The sequence below is a fragment of the Malus sylvestris genome, chromosome 10, assembly GCF_916048215.2.
Source record: "Malus sylvestris chromosome 10, drMalSylv7.2, whole genome shotgun sequence".
Classification (NCBI taxonomy): Eukaryota; Viridiplantae; Streptophyta; class Magnoliopsida; order Rosales; family Rosaceae; genus Malus; species Malus sylvestris.
Genome location: NC_062269.1, coordinates 1965422 through 1988839, shown reverse-complemented (window position 1 = coordinate 1988839; position 23418 = coordinate 1965422). Strand labels below are relative to the sequence as shown.

At 37.7% G+C, this 23418-nt stretch overlaps 2 protein-coding genes and 2 pseudogenes across 2 annotated transcripts; 2 read left to right on the top strand and 2 right to left on the bottom strand.

The window, feature by feature from the left end:
• The window catches only part of LOC126587863 (TMV resistance protein N-like), a 93361-nt pseudogene that overhangs the window by 66061 nt on the left and 3882 nt on the right, over window positions 1–23418 (top strand).
• LOC126587870 (disease resistance protein Roq1-like) lies at window positions 305–9979 on the top strand. The gene is made up of 5 exons (XM_050252957.1): window positions 305–511; window positions 4097–4376; window positions 7586–8151; window positions 8350–9457; window positions 9547–9979. Exons 2-5 carry the CDS (start codon window positions 4311–4313, stop codon window positions 9904–9906), a joined length of 2100 nt encoding a protein of 699 aa, XP_050108914.1. The 5' UTR covers window positions 305–511; window positions 4097–4310; the 3' UTR covers window positions 9907–9979.
• Window positions 12688–13355, bottom strand: LOC126587899 (L-type lectin-domain containing receptor kinase S.6-like). The gene has a single exon (XM_050253015.1). It carries the CDS (start codon window positions 13290–13292, stop codon window positions 12909–12911), a length of 384 nt encoding a protein of 127 aa, XP_050108972.1. The 5' UTR covers window positions 13293–13355; the 3' UTR covers window positions 12688–12908.
• On the bottom strand, window positions 18362–19852 carry LOC126587872 (L-type lectin-domain containing receptor kinase S.6-like; annotated as a pseudogene).

Here is a 23418-nt window from a genome sequence, read left to right as displayed (position 1 = left end):
GCTAAGGCGGCAAAATCTAGTTTGCTCCGAGACGCCGAAGAGAGTCAAGCTAGGATAAGTGTTGTAATTTGGAAATTATATTGGGGGTAATTTAGGCCTTTCATAAGTTCCATCGAAAGTGCCTTCACCCATGAGCGGTAGGTCTCGGGTTCGAGACTTGGAGCAGCCTCTCCATAAATGGGGGTAAGGCTAGCCGACATTCACCTCTCCCATCCTGCGTAAAGCGGAAGCTTGTGTACTGGGTACGACCTATAAGTTCCATTGAAAGCTCCCCATTGCTTCTTGCGAATGCAGGTTTCGAGAAGAGCAAATGACAAACAATAATTAGGAACTCAATGGGCTCACTTTTAGTGTAAGCACGTGTCTTGAGAGAAAGATGGCCCCTTCCGACCCTAATTCCCTCACATTCTCGCTCTGAATTTCCCTAAAAACCCTTGCATTGCAGTCAATTTCTTGAAAATTGAGGCGCTTCGACTTGCATGTCGGACTCCTGAGCTACTGGCGAACTATGGTATGTTCCTTTGCCCAATTCCAAGTTCATTTTTCTTGCAATTTTTCAATTGAATTTTGTAGTTTTTGTTTGATTTTTTGAACTTTGCTTTTTGAAAGTTTGGATCTGCTAATTATTATTAGTAGGAGCTGTCTGGTGGGGTGTGTGAGGGAGTAGAATTATCGAATTTTAGGGCAAAATGAAGTTTTTTGAAGTAAAGTTTTTGAGAGTGAAGCGGTGGGTGGTCTGGGTTTGTGCCATTGGCAAAGAGAAAACCTTTTAGCTTTTGATCTTTGTTGATTGGTCTCCTCCTTTTAGCAAAGATGTCGGTTTTACTGGGAAAGCAGTATATTTGACATATGTTATGCTGCCTTTTAGTGATGACGGCATTCAACGATGGTTCATTATGTTAATTTTATTGATTTTGATTGTGTAAAGAATTAGAAACTGGTAAGTCTGTAAAGTAGAAACTGTGTTGTACCATATTTTGCTTTCATTCTGAAACTAATTCATTCTTATCCAAAAGTTATAAGAGATAACGAATTTAGTGAGTATATTCTCCTAGAAGATGAAGGTTACTTGATCCTTAGAGAAAAACAATTCAAGCCCAGTAGTTAAAAAAGATAAAGAAAAACCCAACTGACTTGATGATTGAGAAAGGATTTCACAACTAAGAATCAATTAGAGCATGACAAGTTAATAGACGAGGTTTTTTTTTTTCCTTCAGTTGAGCTCTTGAAGTGTTTTTGCATAAAACTTAGTGTTGTTGGGGCATTTTGTTCTATGATTGAATGAGGGAAAAACTTTAGACTTAATTGTTAAACATGCACTACAAAAACACTACTGATGAACTACTAAAGCACTACATAGTTACTACTAAAACACTTAAAATGCAGTAGAAAGACATGCAACACAGGAATTTCAAGGTTTCATTAGAAAGTTCTTTCAAATGTTTGCATCTAGTCAATTTGAAGACCCTCTATCTATTTTTTTGCAATGTGTTTCCATCATCCAAATGCAGTGTTTACCCTATTTTGGATGAGGGACCTTAAAAGTCCAAGAAACTTAAGCTAAATTTGTTAGGAGTTCTTTACAACAATGGACTTGAAAATGACTAGATGCAATAAGTTTGATAGAATTTTCAAATCTTCCAAATGTCATTTTGAAAATCCCTTGTTTAGTCTTTTGTAGTGCATTTCTAGTGCTTTAGAAGTAGATTTGCAGTGTTGAGTAGCTCCATACTTTGAAAGTCCTCACCCAAACACAGGGTTAGGGTATTTCTATGCAAACCACCATACTCAAAACTCCCTTGTAATACCTCCAGTGTTTCGAGTGTTTAGAGATCACTGTACTGTGAGCCTTGCTTTCCATTGTAAGCTATTATTTTCATTACTGTTTGTTAATCCATATTTTATATTTCATATGCCTACTCCTACCATGTTTATCAACCAGAATCAGAATACTTTTACTCTCTCTCATTCTCTCTCTGTTTTTTTAATGAGAAACAAAGACTTAAAAAGTAAAAGAAGTACAATGTAGAAACCAGTCAAGCCCAATGTTGTAAAAAGCAAAGAACCATAGTACTCAGTAGGCAACTGTGAACCAATATGTGTTTTTCTTACTTAGTAAACTTGTAACTTTCATTTATGTCTTTTTGTTCCCTACATATATGGTGATGCTATAAGTCATCAAAAGACAAAAGAAATTATGATGCTATTGGATTGTCTCTGTTCGTGCATTTATTAAGCAGCTTTAGAGCACTTTATAAATTGGATTTTTGTTTTCTCTGTCCATTATATTCGTGCGGATCTCGCCTGAGAGGGTTAATCAATTGGAAATAATGCTTGTATTTTAAATATAGATATTTTAACTCTTTTTTGCTGTCGAAGCCATCCAGTATCAAAATCTGCTAACCTAAGTTCTTTTAAGTATAAATAATAAATTAAGATAGCTTCTCCTTTTCTCACTTTTCCTGTTTTCATCCTTTTGTGAGAGGATTATATAATATGATGAAAGATGTCAAGTTTAGTGATTCATACGATTTTCTAATCATGTTGTTGCACTACTGAATTTATTTAAAGCTTCAGTAATATATGGAAGAAATCATATAATGTCTCCATGAGCACTGGTATGCATGAAGAGTGAAGATTTCAAAGATTGATGGTTTATCGGATTTCTCTAATATAATGAACGATGTATCATCAGGGTTTCTCGTGTTTAGTGATTCATACATTTTTTTAATCTTGTTGTTGCACTACTGAAATTTTTATAGCTTCGGTAATAATAATATATAGAAGAAAATCATGAGTTTTAGACTTTTATATCATGTAATGTCTCTATAAGCACTGGTATGCATGAAGAGTGAAGATTTCGGAGAATGATGGTTAATCGGATTACAATATACCTGCCTATACTTTAGTGGTCCTAATGTATCACTTTTGGCTATTCTTAATAGTAGTACATTCCCCAGTTAAATTGCATAACATGCATTATATTTGCAGGTGTCTGAGAATCACCGTTTTTTACCATTAGTGTCCATATTTTGCCGTGCTTAATTTGGTGATGTCCTCTTTTATCTTTTGAACTTTGTTGACTGGTCTCCTCCTTTAAGTGTTGTGGCCATAAAGATGTCGGTTTTATCGGGAAAGCAGTAGATTTGACATATGTTATGCTGTGTTTTAGTGACGAAGGCATTCATAATGGATTCATTATGTAAATTTTGTTGATTTTAATTGTGTAAAGAAGTAGATACTAGTGTATAAGTCTATGTCATATCTGCAGTGCGCATGTGCTGTACCATACTTTTGCACTCATTTTGAAAGTAATTCGTTCTTTTCCGAAACTTATTCTCCTGGAAGATGATGGTACTTGATCTTTAAAGAAAAACACTTCAAATCCAATAGTTAAAAAAGAAAAAAAAAATGACCCAACTGACTTGATGATGGAGAAAGTATTTCACAACTAAGAATCAATTAGAGCATGACAAGTAGATAGACGAGGTTTTTTTTTCCCTTCAATTGAGCTCTTGAAGTGTTTTTGTATAAAACTTAGAGTTGTCGGGTGTTTTGTTCTATGTTTGAATGAGGGACAAACTTTAGACGTAATTGTTAAAAATGCACTACAAGAACACTACTGATGAACTACTAAATCACTACAAAGTTACTACTAAAACACTACAATGCAGTAGAAAGACACGCAACAAACAAAGAAATTTTAAGGTGTCATTTGAAAGTTCTCTCAAATGTTTTTGCATCTAGTCATTTTGAAGCCTTTTTATCTAACTTTATTTTATTTTTTGTAGTGCGTTTCTGAAAGGTGTAGCCTAGGTTTCATGGAACTCTAAATACCATCATCCAAATCCAGTGTTTATACTATGTTTGGATGAGAGACCTTAAGAGTCCATGGAACTTAGCCTAGGTTTCATGATTCTTATGAATACTCCTTTTCTTTGATGTATGGACCATTTCAACTCAACTCTTACATTGCAGCTTGCATTAAAGACTTCTCAGTTGGTTGACTGGTTTTATCAGATTTGATATTGCTAATTGCTGGGGGTGATATATTTAGCGCATGGTGTAACTGTGAGATGGGTTGTCTAAATGACAGGGAAGTCGCAACATATTCAACAAAGGCTCAACATTGTAAGTGGACTTGTAACCCATCTTTCTAGCTTAGCCTGTCCTAAAGTACGTGAGGAGGCAGAATTGCTACCGTTGCTGCTTTTTCCAGGTCTGATTAATAGAACAGATGTGTGGCCCAAAGCTTTGGAGAAGTGCGGACCTAACAAAAAGATGTGTGAAAAAACCTATATAGAAGTTTCATGGTGGGTGCCATAAATAGTTTCCTCTTAAAGAAAAGGCAAAGAAAGATAACGTGTCCCAGCAAGGTAACTTTCTCATTGTCAGTCTTCCACTTTTTTTTTTTTTTTTGTGGAAAATACTTTGGAACGAGTATTTGAAAGTAAGTGAAGAAATAAGATAACTAGGTGGCTTTGGCATCACTGAACAAACAAAGAGACATGAATATCTTTTATTAGAAGAAAGTTGGGAACTTGCTCAAAAATCTTTGTTTCTTGGAAATTTCCCATTGTCGGTCTTCCACTTGTTTTGTGGAAAATACTTGTCCTTTCAGCTTTTCCTCTTGAACGAGTATTGGAAACTAGAGAGCTCTTGCATGAGGATTTCCTTTGCTTCTTTGAGGGGGATTTACATTGCACGGAAACATTACAGCGGTTGGGCTCAAATTTGTTGCCACCTCACATTGTATATTTTAATTTTGTGGCGTGACAACACGCAATAGGTTGACCACGGCTACTTTGGCATTCTCATTTCATGTAATTCATTGTTCTTTTTGACATATAACGTTTTCAGTTGACTTTTTATTGGTTTTGTTACTTGATGGCTTGTGTCATGGTGTTGATTAGAAACTAAAATTAAAAACCGAAAATATAAATTTTGAAAGCTCAAGAAACCAGTTTTTAGTTTTCATTTCTTTAAAAACTAAAAATTAGGAGTTGTCAAACAAGTTTTCTTTGAAAATTAAAAACCGAAATAGTCTCTTGTGTCAGAACACCTTTGAGTAATTTATCTGCTTCGTGAAGATTGTAAACCTCGTGAACGAGAAATTTGTCATTGTGACAATAACATAAGCGGTACAACATTTGTTTTTATAGAAGTGGAAAATTTTATTTTTTAAGTTATTAACTTTTTAGCATATATATTCTACCATTTATATAGTGACGCGTGGTGTACCATTTTGTGTACCGATCAGGTAGTCGACAGTCGGCATTCCTCAGTTACGTCAAATCCTTATGAAAATTTTTGTGTGGAAAATACTTGTCCTTTCACTTTGGAATGAGTATTGGAAATCACAGTCAGTCTTCCTTAGGAGTCCATGTGTTAACGTGTTCCTTTCAGCTTTTTCTCTTCAACGAGTATTGGAAAGTGGACAGCTCCTGCGATTTCCATGTTGCTGGTTTGAGAGATATTTTAACTTTGTGGCGTGACAATACGTAATATGTTGATTACACCGTTGCCTTAACGTTTTCATTTCATGTAATTCATTCTTTCTTTCCCACATATAACGTTTTCTGTTGAGACTTGAGAGTTTAATTTGTTTTGTTACTTGATGGCTTGTGTGACGGTGTTGATTAGAAATGTTGGCTGATGGAGCTGCTTGCTAGGCCCTTCCAACTTATCTTTGGCTTGATACTGGATGTCAATGTTTGTTTGCTGATGTTCTCACTAAATTAGTTTTTGTTCTTCCTTTTAATCCAAGTTTAATCCTTATGTGATGAAACATTCAAATCAGTCTAATGAAACCAATATGAGCAGTTTCATGCACTGGACTCGTAGTTTAATTTGATTAAATGGTTTAGCTCATTTTTTTAGTAGTAAGTGTTGTGCGTCAAATATGAAATCAATAAATTAATACAAAAAAAAATGACAAAACAAACAATTCAAAGTAACACAAAGATTTATACTAATTTGGCATAAGCCTACCTCCAGTGCAGAAACGGCCAGAAAATTTCAGTAATAATCAATAGAAATTACAAATAGAGTTTTAAGTCTCAAACCTCAAATCCCAAATACACCTAGTAGTTCTCTCAAATAAAGAATAAATGGACAAGATGAAAATACATCTCCCAAAAACCATAAAATGTAGCACCAATATCTTGAATGTATAATTGCCCAAAACCTTTCATTTTCTCTTTTGCTAATGGGAACCAAAAGAAAAGCTCCTTTTTTTTTTTTTTTTTTCCTGCCTCTCTCTGTTTTTTAGGAACCGAAAGGCATAGGTTGCCTTTCTTTTTCTTTTTGGTGATGCAACCAAAAGAAAAGCATCCAATGCCTTCTAATATTGGCTGCTTTCTGCCTTTAACTTAGTCGTCACGTGGCTTTCACATGGAGCTATTAAAACAGCCAATCAATAGGCTTGAGCCAAAATAAACAGCACAATCGGAATGAGCCACTAAATCTAACAGTAAGCATCGGTTGAAGTGATCAAACAGAGATCGTTTAACCATTTCTTAGCTTCTCTGTTTTTTTTTTTTGGACCATTAGTAATTGTTTGGAATTTTAACAGTACTCGAGAGTATGAGATACTCAAAATATTTTAACCGTTAAATAATTTACCATAAATCACCTTAAAATTTTGGTTCTTTTACTCCTCTTTAGGTAAACAGTCATACTAATCAAAGAAATAAGTCATCATCTGACCTACACTGAACCGTGTGGTCCTCACCACCTCCACTACCAGTATAAGCACTCAATTGTCCATCTCCCTCCCATTTATTTCCTTTCCTACCTCTGTGAATTTCCTCTATTCCTACAACTTTGTTGCGAGAATTTTCAGTGCGATTTTTCTGCTTCTTTCCTTGCCATTTGTCACTTCTCTCTGCCTGCGCAAGCTTGTGTTGATCCTGTATTTTGTTTTTCTGGTAATTCTCTGAGTCCTTAATCTCTTTTGCTTAATATACAATTTCAATTACGAAAACAAGATTTAAACTTTCTATTTTCTTTTTAACTGCTCATTTTTGTTTCACTTGTTCATTTGTTTGCCGAACCCATTTTCTCACTAAATTAGTGATTATTTTTCCCATTTAATTGAAGTTTATCTTTTTACTTATGCGATGAACATTCAAATCAGTCAAATGAAACCAATATGATGCAATGAACTTGTAGTTTAGATTGATTAAATGGTTTTGCTCTTTTTTTAGTACTTTTCCTTGACCAAAGCGATCAAACAAAGATAGTTTAACCGTTGGTTAGTGTGATCAAAACTTGAAAGTGAAATTAATCAAAACCAGTTCCTCTCTTAATTTCACTTTATACAAAAGAGAGAGTGAGTGAGTATTGCTAATTGTTCAATAGTTTCTAACTATAGCTTCTCCGTTTTTTTTTTGGGGACCATTACCAATTGTTTGGAATTTTTAGAGTACTCGAGAGTATGGGATTTACAGTAATATCACTTAATTTTTAGAGTTCTCGAGAGTATGGATTTTTTAGAGCGAGTATTGCTAATTGTTTAATATCACTTCATTTTTTTTTTAAATTTTAAAACATTGATCTTCTATCATTATGCTTGTTCATTCAGTTATTGTTTGCAGTACCCGATTTACAGCAACTGTGTTTTCCGATGGCATTGACTTTGAACACCCAAAGAGCCCCTGCATCTTTTTATTCAAGTGAATCAGCTCCTCGATGGAAGTATGATGTGTTTTTGAGTTTCAGGGGTGTAGACACCCGCAAGGGTTTTGTATCCCATCTATACCATGAATTGTGCAAGTGCCATGGATTTACAACTTTCTTTGACGATCGAGAGCTTGAAGAAGGAACAAATATTCCTCTTGAGCTCCCATGTGCGATCAAAGAATCGCATATAGCAATTGTTGTTCTCTCACCAAACTATGCTTCTTCCAAATGGTGCTTAGACGAACTCACAACTATTCTTCAATGCATGGAAGGCAGGAACTCAGTTCTGCCGGTCTTTTATGAGATAGATCCATCTGACGTTGGAAACCAACGGGGATGTTTTGCCAAAGCCTTCGCGGATCATGAAGAAAAGTTCATCACTACTGAAGACAAAAAGAAGGTGACCCAGTGGAGAGCTGATTTGAAAAATATATCCAAATTTTCTGGGTGGCATTTGAAGAATTTTAAGTAAGCATGCACGGACAATTAATTTCCCATATTATTATTATTATTATTTTTTTTTTGGTAAAGTTGGACTTCATTAACAACAAGGAGTAAAACAGAGGAGCCACAAATGCAAAAGCTCCACTCCCAGCAGGGAGATGAAAAGTACGAATGTTTTGTTTATCTTCCATTGATTGCTTATTTTACTTTTCTTCCTTGTAGATCTGAAAGAGAGCTTATCGAAAAAATCGTCAATAGTGTCTGGCGGAAAGTGCAAGCTACATTCATGCCATCAGATTCCTCACGGAAGTTAGTTGGAACTGATTATTCACTCGAGCAACTAAGTTTGCTATTAGCTCATGATGCCAATGATGTTCGCTTTATTGGGATAACGGGGATGGGTGGCATAGGCAAGACAACCCTTGCTAAGCTAGTTTATGATAAAATCTGCCATCATTTTGAAGTTCATTTTTTTCTTGCCAATGTTAGAGAGGCTTGTGCAAAAAATGGTATAGTTGATCTTGCAAAAAGACTTCTTTCCCCGCTCTTGAAGGAAAGGACCGAAGAAATTTGGAATGAAGAGCGCGCAAGTGTTCTCACTGAGAAGTTCTTACACAATAAAAAGGTTCTTCTTGTACTTGATGACGTGGATGAATTAAAGCAACTCCAAGTGTTGGCTGGAAATCAAGGTTGGTTTGGCATGGGGAGTAGAATTATCGTTACAACTAGGAATCAGCGTCTGCTAGTCCAACATGATATTGCAACATCATATAAGGTGGAGGGGTTGAATGATTCTGAAGCACTTAAGCTCTTTAGCCTGCATGCCTTTAAAAAAGACCAACCCGAGGAAGTTTTTTTGGAACTGTCTAAGTATTTCATTAATCATGCTGGAGGCCTTCCATTAGCTCTTAAAACTTTGGGGTCGGCTTTGTTTAAGAGAGGGCTAGATGCTTGGCATAGTGTACGGGATAATCTATCAAAAATTCCTAATCCAGCTATTTTTGATAAACTTAAAATAAGTTATGATGGACTAGAAGAGTGGGAGAAGAGCATTTTTCTCGATGTTGCATGTTTCTACAAAGGGTATTACAGGAAGCAAGTAATTGAAAGTCTAGATCGTTCTAATTCTTTTGGAATCTCTAGCCATATTGTGATAGATGTACTAATTGAGAGATTTCTCCTCTATCAAGATCACCAAAAATGCATACGGATGCATGATTTGATAGAAGAAATGGCATGGACAATTATTGGCCACAAGTCTAAAGAGCCTGGTCTACGCAGTAGGTTGTGGCTCTATGATGACATTTCTCATGTATTCAGGACCAATATGGTAAGAAGTTAAATACCAAGTTTGAAAGAACTTTTGACACTATTATACTTGAATGTGAAATTAATTTGTCATTTTTCCTTAATTGTCAGGATTTGAGTGCAATTGAAGTCATATCATTAACCTTGCCTAGATATGAAGTGGTCGAGTGGAATTGGGAAGCCTTCTCTAAGATGGATAGACTGAGGATTTTGATAGTCGATAATTTGAATTCGATCTTTTCTTCAGGCCCTAAATTTCTTCCGTGTTCATTGAGATATATATGGTGGTTTCAATATCCTTCTAATTTTCTTCCAACCAACTTTCACATGCGCCACCTTACTGAACTTCACATGAATGGAAGCAGTCTTGTTCGGTTATGGGAGGGAAAAGTGGTAAGAGTAGTATTTTTACCATTAAAAAAAAAAAAAGTGATGAGAGTAGTGTTGAATAAAAGGATACCACTTGGGTAGTGACTAATTAGTACTCACTTTTTGGACAAGTATATTTTATTATTTTAAAAAATAATGGACATGCTATTTAATTTTTCTTGGGCTTTAAAAATAAAGAACACGAACCAAAACAAAAATGAGCATATAGAGTACTCACTAGTGAGTACTTAATTATTATTCATCCTTGAATAAATGCTATTTAATATACAAAATAATCATTTATTTATTTATTTATATGATCTGAATCTTATCGATGTTGTACAGGACTTGCCCAACTTGAGATGGATCGATCTTAGCAACTCAGGTAAATTGAAGAGTACCCCGGATTTCAGTGGTGTTCCAAATCTTGTGAAGTTGAATCTTCGAGGTTGTTTCAATTTAGTTGAGATACACCCGTCTATTGCACATCTTAAAAAACTTGAACTTTTGAATTTTGAATGCTGCTCAAAACTTGAGAGCCTCCCAAGTGAGCTTAAAATGGATTCTCTTGAATTTTTAAGTCTTAGCAACTCAGATGTGAAAAAGATTCCAGAATTTGGGGAGCAGATGAAGAATGTGTCCTCGATTGACTTAAGTGTGACTCCGATAGAGAAAATACCTTCAATTGGGCATTTGGTTGGCCTTCAGGAGTTGTGTCTAGTTGGTTGCTCATATCTCTTGAACCTTCCGACGACTATTTGTAATTTGAAGTCTCTTAGAAGACTCCGAATGCAAGGATGCTCAAAAATTGACAAACTCCCAAGAGACATGGATCACTTATGTAACGGATCGGATGCTAAAGCAAGGGAGGGGTGGGGCCTTCTCCGCTTACTAGGACTTGGAAAGAGTCGTCCTGATCCTCCTTGTTTGGATTTGGTGTTGTCTTCTCTAAATAGTTTATGCTCTTTGACAGAGTTAACAGAGTTATCTCTAAAAGATTGTAAACTCCGTGAAGGAGATATCCCCGATGATATTGGCTGCTTGTCCTTTCTCGAAAGATTGGATCTTAGTGGAAATAATTTCGTCAGTCTACCTGAAAGCATTAGACGCCTTTCTAAGCTTTCGTATCTTGATCTGGAGAGGTGCAAAAGCCTTCAAAAATTGCCACCTCTTCCATCTAATAGCAAATTACATGTAGATGTAGACAATTGTACTTCCTTGCGAAGTTTGTCAGATCCATCCAAGTTGAATAGCAGATTCGCCAATTTGTATGATTTTAATTTCACTTGCCTGAATTGCATTGCATTGGTTCCAAATGAAGGCTGGATTAATACAATACTCTCAAGGATTCTAAAATTTGCCACTGATCAAGAGGTACTCTCCCCCCCTCCTCTCTAAATAATTGATCTTCTATCTCTCCCTCTCTCTCTCTCTCTCTAAATAATTGATATTTCTTCTACTACAGGGAATCTCAAATTTTATGAGAGGTATGTTATGCCCTGGAAGTGAAATTCCAAAGTGGTTCAGTATTCAGAGTGTGGGACATTCAGTAAATGTGGAGCTTCCTCCACCATCATGTACCAACTGGCTGGGGATTGCCTTTTGTGTTCTTTTTCAAGATCTTACGCCAAACTGGGTCATTCTAGCTGGTCTTCATCTCTATGATTATTTCGAAATTCGGTGTTTTTCTTATATGGATAGCCCTAGGATTTGGACCAAAAAAATAAGGTCTCTAGAGTCAGAACACCTTTGGGTATTCTATTTGCTTCGTCGAGATTGTTGTCAAGATGAGTTTTTATTCGAAACCTACTTTGATGGTGATAGTAGGGAAGGAGAAAAAGTATACTGGATTCGTGTGAAGAAGTGTGGGGCTCGTTTGCTATACAAGCAAGATTTGGAAGAACTCAACCAAACACAAAATCCTGAAACGAACACGTGAATATTGTGACAAGGCAGCTCCAAGTGGATTTGGAAGTGTGAGCTTCAACGACACAAAACAAATCCGCAAAAGGCATTGTTTGTCACCATCTTATAATAAATGTAGGTAAGTCACCGTCGGTTTATCTCATCAACTTAATTGTTTTTAAAAATATTTTGGTCAATTGACTCAAATCTCACAAGCTATATATATCAAGATGACCATATTTATTGAAAGGCGAGTGGATAAGAATGTTGATGAATAAACACTTTTGCTGATTGCATTAAGAAGAGAGAACTGTTATTAGCATTTCAAATATCTCATTTTATACTCTTCACAAGTGTATTTTTTTTAATTATAGAAAGTTTAGAATGTAAAATGAGATTTTTAGAGTGTCAACAATAATTCCTTAAGAAGATTGATATAGAATTTGATATTGAGCTTGTAATGTGGACCATCGGATCATTGTCCATGTGTACCATTAGTTTTATAGTTGTCTTATTTGAAGGAGCCATGGCTCATACCATGTGTAAGCATCTCATAGGATGACTTATTTGGATAGTTAGGATTATATCTTGTTGACTGGTGACAGGCCACCCTCATTGTGTGAATGAAAAAAGTGTCATTTCATCTGAAATTCTCTCTGCAATTCTGCTCTTGCCAGAAAATCCAAAACCCAAAAATCCAATTCCAAATTCTTCTTCCTTACAAAATCTAAAATATTATAATCCAGAAATCTAACACTAACAAAGAGTTTTTCATTTTTTAATTTCATTTCAGTTCACTGTAAAACCAGTCCCCATCATAAGCTTGGGAGGAATTGGAGGAGCTGGACTTGAAGTACGAGGAGTACTATCCTAGCGCCGTGGAGTTGGCCTCTATGTTTCTTCCTTGTGATTTATCTTGCTAGATGTCATTGCTAATCTTGAGGTTCATTTTCTGAAAACACCTTTAATGTTAACATCAGGGACTTAAATTTCAAATTTTTATAGAAAGGAAGAATTGACTTGTTTCAGTTTGTTTTTGTAACTAATGGTAACTGGTGGTGCGGTCCAGAAACAGCATTACTTTTTCTGTTCAGTTTCCAAAGGGTCCTTCCGCAAAAACCAGACAAACCCGTAAATCAGTATATTGTACATCATCAAGTTCGAGACTTGGCCAAACACCACAGCAAAATGTGATTTCTTCAGTCATCAGGAAAAACGGGGCGAAGGCTTACCCTTGGTTTTCTTAGTGGCAGCAGAGGAAGAGGGGTTTTGCCTTTAAGAATCCTTGCAGCTTCCTTCACCGTTGCCCTCTTCACATGGTTTGGGTGCACAAAAGCAAGTACAGTCATTAGCATCCTCTCCATTTCTTCCATATCAAACTTCCCCATATACCTCAGATCAGCAACTTCAATCAGTTTTCCATTTTCCCACATGCTCCAAACCCAATCAGCAACCACTGTTCCATCATCCTCCACCGGCTTTCTTCCCGTTGCCACCTCTAACACCACCACACCAAAGTTGTAAACATCAGTTTTAACTGTTGGAACACCTGAATAAACGTCTTCTGGAGCAAGATATCCCATTGTTCCAGCTGGTATAGTTGCTTCTCTTGCAATGATGGAACTGTGATCAATACACTTCTGCTAGACCAAAATCCCCTAGTTTGGAGTTAAAATCTGCATTGAGCATTATGTTGCAAGTTTTAACATCTCTGAATTATTTGCCTCTCACACTCCTCGTGAAGATATGCAAGAGCAGAAGCGACTGCGAGAACTATATCAAGTCTTTGCTTCCAGGATAGGACAACTGCTGAATTGAAGCTTTTGTGGAGAACTTTGTTGAGACTTCCGTTGGGCAATGTATTCGTACACCAGGACTAACGCATTACCCTCACAACACCACCCATGAAGCTGAATCAAATTCTTCTGCCGCAAACTATTAGGGAGAATGACAAGTCATCTAAGTCTGCTACTGTTAATAATTCTGTTACTGTAAATTAACTGATTGTATTAGTTGTGATTAGTTAAGATAGTTATAAAGTAGTTAGGGGTATCTATGTAAATAGCCAAAGGCTATATATATTCCTACACAATGTGTAAAGTTCTCAGTCAAGAAAATACAATCAAGAAAACTTACTGTTGAAGTTTTCTGTTTCTATATGGTATCACGCCATTCCGCTTCACAGCTTCGATCTTTCTCTTCGCTTGCTGCATCGATCGACTCTTGATCGATTTTTCTTCTCTGATCTTCTCTTCGCTTGCTGCATTGATCGACTCTTGATTGATTTTTCTTCTCTGATCGTCCTTTCTTCCCTTCCGATCTTGTAGTATTTCTTGATTTCTGTCAGTAATGGCGGCTCAATCGACTGGTTCATCTTCTCCGTTCATCTCCCCCTCGAGCCCAAACCCTAATTTCTCTGGAAACCCTAATTCCTCTGGAAATCCGAGTCCTCTGACTTCCTACACTTCTCTCACAATTCATAACATCGGCAACATGGTGCCGATCAAGCTCAAAAGATCCAATTACCTACCATGGCGCGCCCTGTTTGGCCCGATTTTCCGGCGATACAAGCTTCTTGGAGTAATCGATGGTACTGACGTCTGTCCATCGCCATTTCTGCCTGATCGTAGCATCAATCCTGCTTTTGAGGACTGGTATGAGAAAGATCAAAATCTTTTGATCTGGTTGAATTCCACACTTTCTGAGGAAATCATCCCGTTCACGGTTGGGGTTTCATCCTCTCGAGAACTTTGGGTAAAGCTTGAATAGCGCTTTGGTGGAATTTCAGAGGCTCATATCCATCAGCTGCGATCGCGCCTTCAATCTGTTCAGAAAGGATCGCGTTCTATCTCTGACTATCTTCAAGAACTCAAGGAAATTTCAGATTCTCTGCAAGCTGCTGGTGCTTCTGTCTCTGATCGAGATCTTATCGCCGCCACACTACATGGCTTGCCTGATGAATTTGAGTCTTTCATCGACTGTATCATGCTCCGATTGTCCTCTACCTCTCTTGATGAACTTCATGGCCTCCTTCTCACAAAGGAATTGTCTATGGCCAGACGCAAAACTGTCAGTTCATCTCCTGTCCCTGAATCTTTTCAGGCTTTCTTGGTGCAGTCTCAGCCTCCTCTCCTTCCTACTCCATCTGCTTTTGCTGCTCAGAATCTCCCTCTTCACTCTGCATCTCGGTTCAACTCTAATCGTGGCAGGAACACTAAGGGACAATTCTTTTCCAATCGAGGTCATCGAGGTAATCGTGGTAACTTTCCTAATAACCGTGGCAATCGAGGTTATCAAGGCTTTCGCAGCAATCAAGGCTCTTCTCACTTCAAAGTGCTTTGTCAAATCTGTGGTTCTACCAGTCATGAGGCTATTGACTGCTTTGATCGTATGAATCCTGACATCTGTGGTCGTATTCCTCCAGCTAAGCTTGCTGCCATGTGTGCACAACATTCTGCTAAACCATCTCAGCCTTGGTTAATTGATTCAGGGGCAACCTCTCATATCACTAATGATGTTGCTAACCTCACCTCTCCTACTCCCTACACTGGCGAGGATAAAGTGTATATTGGAGATGGTAAAGGTTTATCCATCCTCAATGTTGGTTCATCTACTCTGCACACCTCTCATAACTCTTTTCAATTGTGAAATGTTTTACATGTTCCCCACATAACCCATAATCTCTTATCTGCTTATCAGTTTGTTAATGATAATAATTGTTCATTGACACTTGACCCTTATGGATCCTATGTCAAGGATCGTATTTCGGGGAAGATGCTTTTACGGGGACCGGTTAGAGATGGCTTCTATCCTCTTCAAAGTTCCAGCAATCTTCATCCTCTTTCACCTACAGCTTTACTTAGTATTAAAGCTCCAGTTACAATTTGGCACAAGCGTTTGGGTCACCCTTCCTCCTCCATTTTCAGAAGGCTCCTTTCATCCAATAATCTTGCTTTACAAGGCAAGTCTACTGTGGACTTTTTCTGTTCGGATTGTGCTCTTGCCAAGAATCATAAGCTTCCATTTAAAGGTGCTACTTCATCAACAACTCATAGCCTTCAACTACTGCACTGTGATCTGTGGGGACCTGCCTCAATCACATCAAGTAGTGGTTTTCAATATTATTTGCTCATTGTTGATGACTATAGCAAATATAGTTGGTTCTTTCCTTTGAAATCTAAGTCAGATGTATTTTCTACATTTGTTGTCTTCAAATCATATGTAGAAAATTCACTTGGAAATAAAATAAAGGTTCTGCGTTTAGATTCAGGGGGTGAATTTACTAGTCACTCTTTTGCATCATATCTCAGCAAACATGGCATTCTTCATCAGTTCAGTTGTCCCCACACCCCTGAGCAAAATGGTTGTGCAGAAAGAAAGCACAGGCACCTTGTTGAAACAGCTCGCACTTTGCTTCTTGCATCTCATGTCCCCCATATTTTCTGGGTAGAAGCATTCTCCACTGCTATCTATCTTATTAATCGCCTTCCTATTTCTGGCATTTCACAGTCCCCTTGGCAGTTGCTATTTCACAACCATCCAGACTACTCTAAGCTCAAAGTATTTGGTTGCCAATGCTTTCCTTGGCTCAAACCTTACTTTCATAGCAAATTGGATCCCAAGAGCAAAAAGTGTGTTTTCTTGGGGTATAGTCTTCAACACAAAGGCTATAGGTGCCTTGATCCTATCACCAATCGCATCTACATCTCTCGTCATGTTGTATTCGATGAAAGTACTTATCCATTTCAGTTGTCCCACAATCAACACTCTTTTCCTGTTCCAAGTCCTCCATCTTCCTCACCCACAATTTCATCCTCTCTGGATCTTCATTTTAACAAACACATTCCTCCTGTTTTCAGTCAGCCATCTACATCACCATTATGTGCTTCTGTGTCTGTTCCTATTTCTTCATCTTCATCTTCCCCTGCACCTGTCTCAGTTGGCTCTTCTTCCAGTTTTGTTCCTCCTTCAGCACATTCATCTTTCTCCCAAAATCAACAGAGTCATCCTCCTGCCCCTGTTAATTCTCATCCAATGATTACTAGATCCAAGGCTGGTATACTCACGTCAAGAGCCTGTGCAGCAACTAAGCACCCACTTCCAGTTGATATGGATTATGTTCCTACAACATACTTGCAAGCTTCTAAGCATGCTCATTGGAGGCAAGCTATGCAAGATGAATTTAATGCCTTGCTAACCACTGGTACTTGGTCTCTTGTTCCTTCTCACCATTCTCAAAACTTAGTGGGCTACAAGTGGGTTTTCCGGATTAAGAAGAAGCCCGATGGCACTGTTGACAGATATAAAGCCCGGCTTGTGGCCAAGGGTTTTCATCAACAAGAAGGTATTGACTTTCAAGAAACCTTCAGTCCAGTTGCCAAACCGGTTACAATTCGGATCCTTCTTACCCTTGCTGTGCAATATAATTGGTTTCTCAATCAATTGGACATTAGTAATGCCTTTCTTCATGGAGACTTAAAGGAGGATGTCTACATGCAACAACCCCCTGGTTTTGTTGATCCCTTACACCCTACATCTGTGTGTAAGTTGAGGAAATCGTTGTATGGTCTCAAACAAGCTCCTCGAGCTTGGTTTGATAAACTGTTCCAAGCTCTTCACTCTCTTGGATTCACCCAATCATCCTCAGATGCTTCTTTATTTGTTCTCAATGGTCCTCAGTTAGTCATTGTCCTTGTCTATGTTGATGACATTCTTGTCACCGGACCCTATCCTCACCTCTGTCAACACTTCATTCAGCAACTTGGGGCTCAATTTCCAGTAAAAGACCTTGGTCCTCTTCATTATTTCTTGGGATTAGAAGTACATCGATCTTCCCAGGGTATATTTCTCCATCAAACAAAGTACTTATTGGATCTTCTCAAGAAAACAAATATGGAGGGTGCAAAACCTTGTTGCACTCCCCTTGGCTCTAAGAAATTAGATCACAGTGGCCCTCTTCTGTCCAATCCTACTGAATATCGCTCCATTGTTGATGGTTTACAATATCTTACTTGGACTAGACCCGACCTTGCTTTTGCTGTGAACCAAATCTGCCAATTCATGCATGCTCCCAGGGAACAACATCTCCAGGCAGCAAAAAGGGTTCTCAGATTTCTCAAAGGCTCTATCTCACATGGTGTGTGGTTCACTAAAGGCCCTGTCCATCTTTCTGCCTACTCGGATGCCGACTGGGCTGGTTGCACAATTGACAGGAGATCAACCACTGGTTATTGTGTATTTTTGGGTTCCAATCTTATCAGCTGGAGTGCCAAGAAGCAAAGTACTGTTGCAAGGTCCTCTACAGAGGCTGAATATCGCTCTTTAGCTCACACAGCTGCTGAGATAACTTGGGTTTGCAAGATTCTCAAAGATCTGCACTATCCTCTCTCTACATTCCCTACTCTTTGGTGTGACAACATATCAGCAATATCTTTAGCATCTAATCCTGTCTTTCATGCTCGAACAAAGCATGTTGAGATCGATTATCACTATATTAGAGAATTGGTTTTGGCTCAACTTCTCAAAGTCAAGTTCATCTGCAGTGAAGACCAATTAGCTGATCTTCACACCAAGTCTCTGTCTAAAACCAGATTTAATTATCTGTGTTCCAAGCTTCCCATTGGCCTCATTTCTGATCCCCCTTCTCGCTTGAGGGGGTGTATTAGGGAGAATGACAAGTCATCTAAGTCTGCTACTGTTAATAATTCTGTTACTGTAAATTAACTGATTGTATTAGTTGTGATTATTTAAGATAGTTATAAAGTAGTTAGGGGTATCTATGTAAATAGCCAAAGGCTATATATATTCCTACACAATGTGTAAAGTTCTCAGTCAAGAAAATACAATCAAGAAAACTTACTGTTGAAGTTTTCTGTTTCTATAAAAACCCACCATAGTTGCAAACTCCGTGGTGAAAGGATTACGCAGACTACCGATCCCATCAGCCCTCTCAAACCTTTTCACTGCCACTTCTCCCTCAGAGGGCAAAGACCCTTTACAAACCTTAGCTGATGTGACCCTTCTCTTCTTCACACACACAAAACAAATGACAAAAACAAACGTGAGTATGGAGACAACATATGTAGCTAAACCTCCCAACCCAAGAGCCATCTCCACTGTCTTTGTTTTCCTTTCATGGCAGCGATTTTCAGGGCTGCTTTTGGTACTTGAATCTTCTGGTGACGAGCACATGAAGCAGTCCCCTTCCTCAAAGGTATCTGTAAGAATCCCAGGTGGAAGAGACCTGAAAGTCTTGAATCTCCACCTATCAACAATATGAATTGAAGAGCCCTGCCCATTCGAGGCAGAGAAACCGACACCCATGAACTGGTTGAAGAGGTCAATCGGAGCATTAAGCAGAGACGTTGGAGGCCTAGTTCAAGAGTATCCAACCCAAACCCGAATCAGCTTGACAACATCTCTGTACTCAATCCAAGGAGTAATCTCCCTCCCACTTGTCAAATCAAATCCTCTTGACACAACATCAACACAGTCAACAGACACAACCGTGTTCACATAAATACCAATGTGGTTACCATTGGTGTCACCAACCATAGGATCAAACCTAGGATCGAATTCCATGGCGAAGAACTATTCTTTTGACACTGAGGATGGCTCCAGAAGTCCCATATACCCCACCTCTGGATGATCCCAGAGAATCAACATCGGGGGTGATCACAAACGCAATGCCATCTCCAGAAGAACACAATTGGGAACTTGGAGTGATTGAGAAAGAGAATCGGCACAAGAAAGAGGCAGTGGCGTTGGTTTTCAAGTCAAGAAACCGAATTGGGTAGGCGTAAAATGCTCTTCCAACGCCAGAAGAAGCAGAAGGGAAAGAGGAGGGGCATGTGGTGAGTTCTTTAGTGAGACTAATGGCGTTGTTGGTGATGGAAGCGTCGCCTAAGAGGGTGAGGTTATTGTTCGTCGTAGGCAAGAACGGGACAGAAAGCGAAGGGAAACTGAGGTTGGAGACGAAAAAGAAAAGGACACAGAAGAGAAATGGACGAGATGAATGCATTGCTGTAAACCCAAATGCAGAAACTTTCCGGGAAAATTGTAGAGAAGCAGTGATAGAGTAGTACCAGGATTTTCTTCCCATCTGGATTTCTGCGGATGCTTCTGCCAATCTTGATACTTGAAAGCTTCAACCAGTCGAATAAATGAGAGAGAGGGACTGGGAGACGGAGCGACTTGATAGGGAAAATTGCCCCATTTGACTGATCGACTGAAACCCAATTTTAGGTCCCAAGTAAAAAGTTTGCTATGTCGCACAAGAACTGGGCCTGCTTGTTTGGGTGATGGGCAGAACTTGGATGGAGTATTTTGGACCCGTTTGTAACACAGGATTAGGAGGGATTGCCTTGGATAAGACTTTTATCCAGTTTGGTAAGGGAACTGAAGCAGGGCACATGATTCAAAAGGACTATAAAAGGTTACCTCTTGCACAGAAACTTATGTTTTGATTACTGAAATATCTAGAATTGTGTATTGTCTTTGTCCCGTACGATTGTTTTTCTTTTCTACGGTTGTAAGGTGGTACATGGGTCACTAAGGTTTTCAGGTCTCTTCTTGAACTAAGAGATAATGAGCCATATGTTCAATTCATTTTCAATTCACATATTCCGTTATTTCATTGTCTTCACCAATCAAAGTATAATAGATTCTATCTCAAATAACACTATCTGAGGCGCATGGTGGCTCCTTTTGTAATTGTACAATGTCCGATTAATTTATAATTCGTAGAGCCTCCGTGGAAATAGCTCAATTAATTTAGTGACATAATTAATTGCTAAAATCCTGAAGACATTCGATTGTAGTGAGTAATTCAGCTTTTGGTTTTGAAATCCTGCTATTTGTGCCAAGTTGCATTACTGTTTCTTGTCTATAAATTTACCCAAATTTTTAGTAAGTTTCCGGAATGCGCTTCAAAAAAAGGGAAGAAAATTATTGAGCTGGCCAATTTCACCTCATCCTTTATTTGTTTTTTTTTTTTAATTTTCAAATACTTTTTCTCCAAAATGGCTAAATAAGGTGGTAAAGATTATCACCACTTGAAGATAGTGTCGTACCCGTGGCTGCTCATTACAATACTTTAGACAAAGGGGTTTAGACAATAGAATCAGTTCTGCCATTAATAAAAGGGCACTGCAAATCAGAAAAATCAGTTATGTTCGATCTTAACGAAAAATTCAAGCTCCGGTTGATCCAACCCTGCCGATATCACATACATAACAATTGAATTCTATTGATCATCAGAAATTAGATTTCATGAAGTTGATTCATGTAAGTTTGTGGCCATAAAGATGTCGGTTTTACTAGGAAAGCAGTAGATATGACATATGTTATGCTGCGTTTTAGTGATGGGGCATTCATCGACGGTTCGTTATGTTAATTTTATTGATTTTGACTGTGTAAAGAAGTAGAAACTGGTGTACGTATAAAGAAGTAGAAACTATGTAAACTCTGTTGTACCATATTTCGCTTTCATTTTAAAACTAATTCGTTCATTTCCTAACTTAAAGATGAGTAATGTTAGAAAGACTAAATTTGTAGACTAAGTTTTGTAAACTAAATGACATGGAAGTTGATGATTGAATTATTACTTAAACGTTGATAAACATGCTCATTTCTTATTAGTGACACATCATTTAGTTTGCAATTATAGTCTATAAATTTTGTCTTCCTAGCATTACTTCTTATAAGAGATAACGAATTTAGTGAGTAGATTCTCCTGGAAGATGACGATACTTGATCTTTAGAGAAAACCACTTCAAACCCAATAGTTAAAAAAGAAAAGAAAAAAAAAACCAACTTACTTGATGATGGAGAAGGATTTTCCAACTAAGAATCAATTAGAGCATGACAAGTGGATAGACAAGTTTTTTTTTCTTCATTGAGCTCTTGAAGTGTTTTTTGTATATAACTTAGAGTTGTGGTGTTTTGTTATGTCTTTGAATGAGGGACAAACTTTAGACTTAATTGTTAAAGATGCACTACAAGAACACTACTGATAAACTATACTAAAGCACTACAAAGTTACTACTAAAACACAAGTAGTGCAGTAGAATGACACGCAACAAAGGACTTTCAAGGTATCATTTGAAATTTCTCTCAAATGTTTGCATCTAGTCATTTTGAAGCCCCTCTATCTATTTTTTTGTAGTGCGTTTCTGAAGGTGTAGCCTTGTTTTCATGGAACTTTAAATACCATCATCCAAATGCAGTGGTTATTCTATGTTTTGATGAGGGACCTTAAGAGCCCATGGAACTTAGCCTAGGTTTCATGATTCTTATGAATGATCATTTTATTTGATGTATGGATCATTTCAACTCAACTCTTACATTGCAGCTTGCATTGAAGGCTTGTCATTTGTTTGACTAGTTTTATCAGATTTGATATTGCCAATTGCTGGGGGTAGGGTGTAACCATGAGAAGGTTTGTCTAAATGACAGGGGAAATCTCAGCATATTCCACAATGACTTCAACATTGTTAGTGGACCTAATGAACAGATAGATGTGTGAAAAAAACCTATATACAAATTTCATGGTGGGTGACATAAATATTTTCCTTGTAGTCAGTCTTCTACTTTTTTTTGTGGAAAATCTTTGGAACAAGTATTGGAAAGTGGCTGTAGAAATAAGATAACTAGTTGGCTTTAGCATCACTGAAGAGAAAAGAAAAAGAGACATGAATATCTTTTCTCAGAAGAAAGTTGAGAACTTACTCTAAACTCTTGCTTCCTGGAAAATTTCCATAGTCTGTCTTCCACCTTTTTTTTTTTTTTTTTTGGAAAATACTTGTCCTTTCAGCTTTCCTCTTGAACGAGTAAGAAAGTGGAGAACTCTTGCATGAGGATTTTCTTGTTGCTTCTTTGAGAGAGATTTACATTGCACGAATTACCGCGGTGTGGCTCAAATTTGTCACCAGCTCGCATTGTACTTTAATTTGTGGCGTGACAACATAGGTTGACTACATGCCTACTTTGACGTTTTCATTTCATGTAATTCATTGTTCTTTTTCACATATAACGTTTTCAGTTGACATTTTATTGGTTTTGTTACTTTATGGCTTGTGTCATGGTGTTGATTAGAAACTAAAATTAAAGCTCAAAATACAAATTTTGAAAGCTCAAGAAACTAGTTTTTGTTGTAGGCCTATTTGATTGAACGATCTTAGGGTTTAGAGAGAGAGATGGGCCGGAGGTAGTGAGGGAGAAGAGAGAGTGATTTAATTGTGAGGTGTGTTTAATTTACCTCATTGTGCCTTTATTTATAGTAGTAGAATAGGTAAAAACCTTTCCTTTTATGATTACAACATTTAATAGATAATCAACTCATAATTAATAGGAATATAAGATACATTCCCATAACTATAAGGATTTACACAATCACATTCTTATTCTAAATATGACTGCAACACTCCCCCTTGAGTGTGTAAATACTCAACAAACATCGCATTAGATATTCAGCGATAAGGTAGAATTGTTGATGAAGTCATCGGCACAACGGGTGATTGCGAGTCTCAAGTTTAAGGAAGTATGCATTTGTAGTAAAACTCACAAAACCTAACTATGGTAATACCCAAGGCACGAGGAAAACCCATAGATTAAGGAGAAAGGTGAGAAGTATGCATAATATCTAAAACAAATGTCAAACAGGACGAAAGTAGTGAACTCAACGGAGTATGATCATCCCAGGATGGGTGC

What these genes read in the sequence shown, in the direction of transcription:
- LOC126587899 (XM_050253015.1), bottom strand. Translation starts at nt 13,292, where the DNA reads ATGGGATATCTTGCTCCAGAAGACGTTTATTCAGGTGTTCCAACAGTT.
- LOC126587870 (XM_050252957.1), top strand. Translation starts at nt 4,311, where the DNA reads ATGGTGGGTGCCATAAATAGTTTCCTCTTAAAGAAAAGGCAAAGAAAG. An exon ending in AGATAACGTGTCCCAGCAAG is followed by an intron (nt 4,377 to 7,585) that starts GTAACTTTCTCA and finishes TTGTTCATTCAG; the next exon opens with TTATTGTTTGCAGTACCCGA. An exon ending in TGGCATTTGAAGAATTTTAA is followed by an intron (nt 8,152 to 8,349) that starts GTAAGCATGCAC and finishes TCTTCCTTGTAG; the next exon opens with ATCTGAAAGAGAGCTTATCG.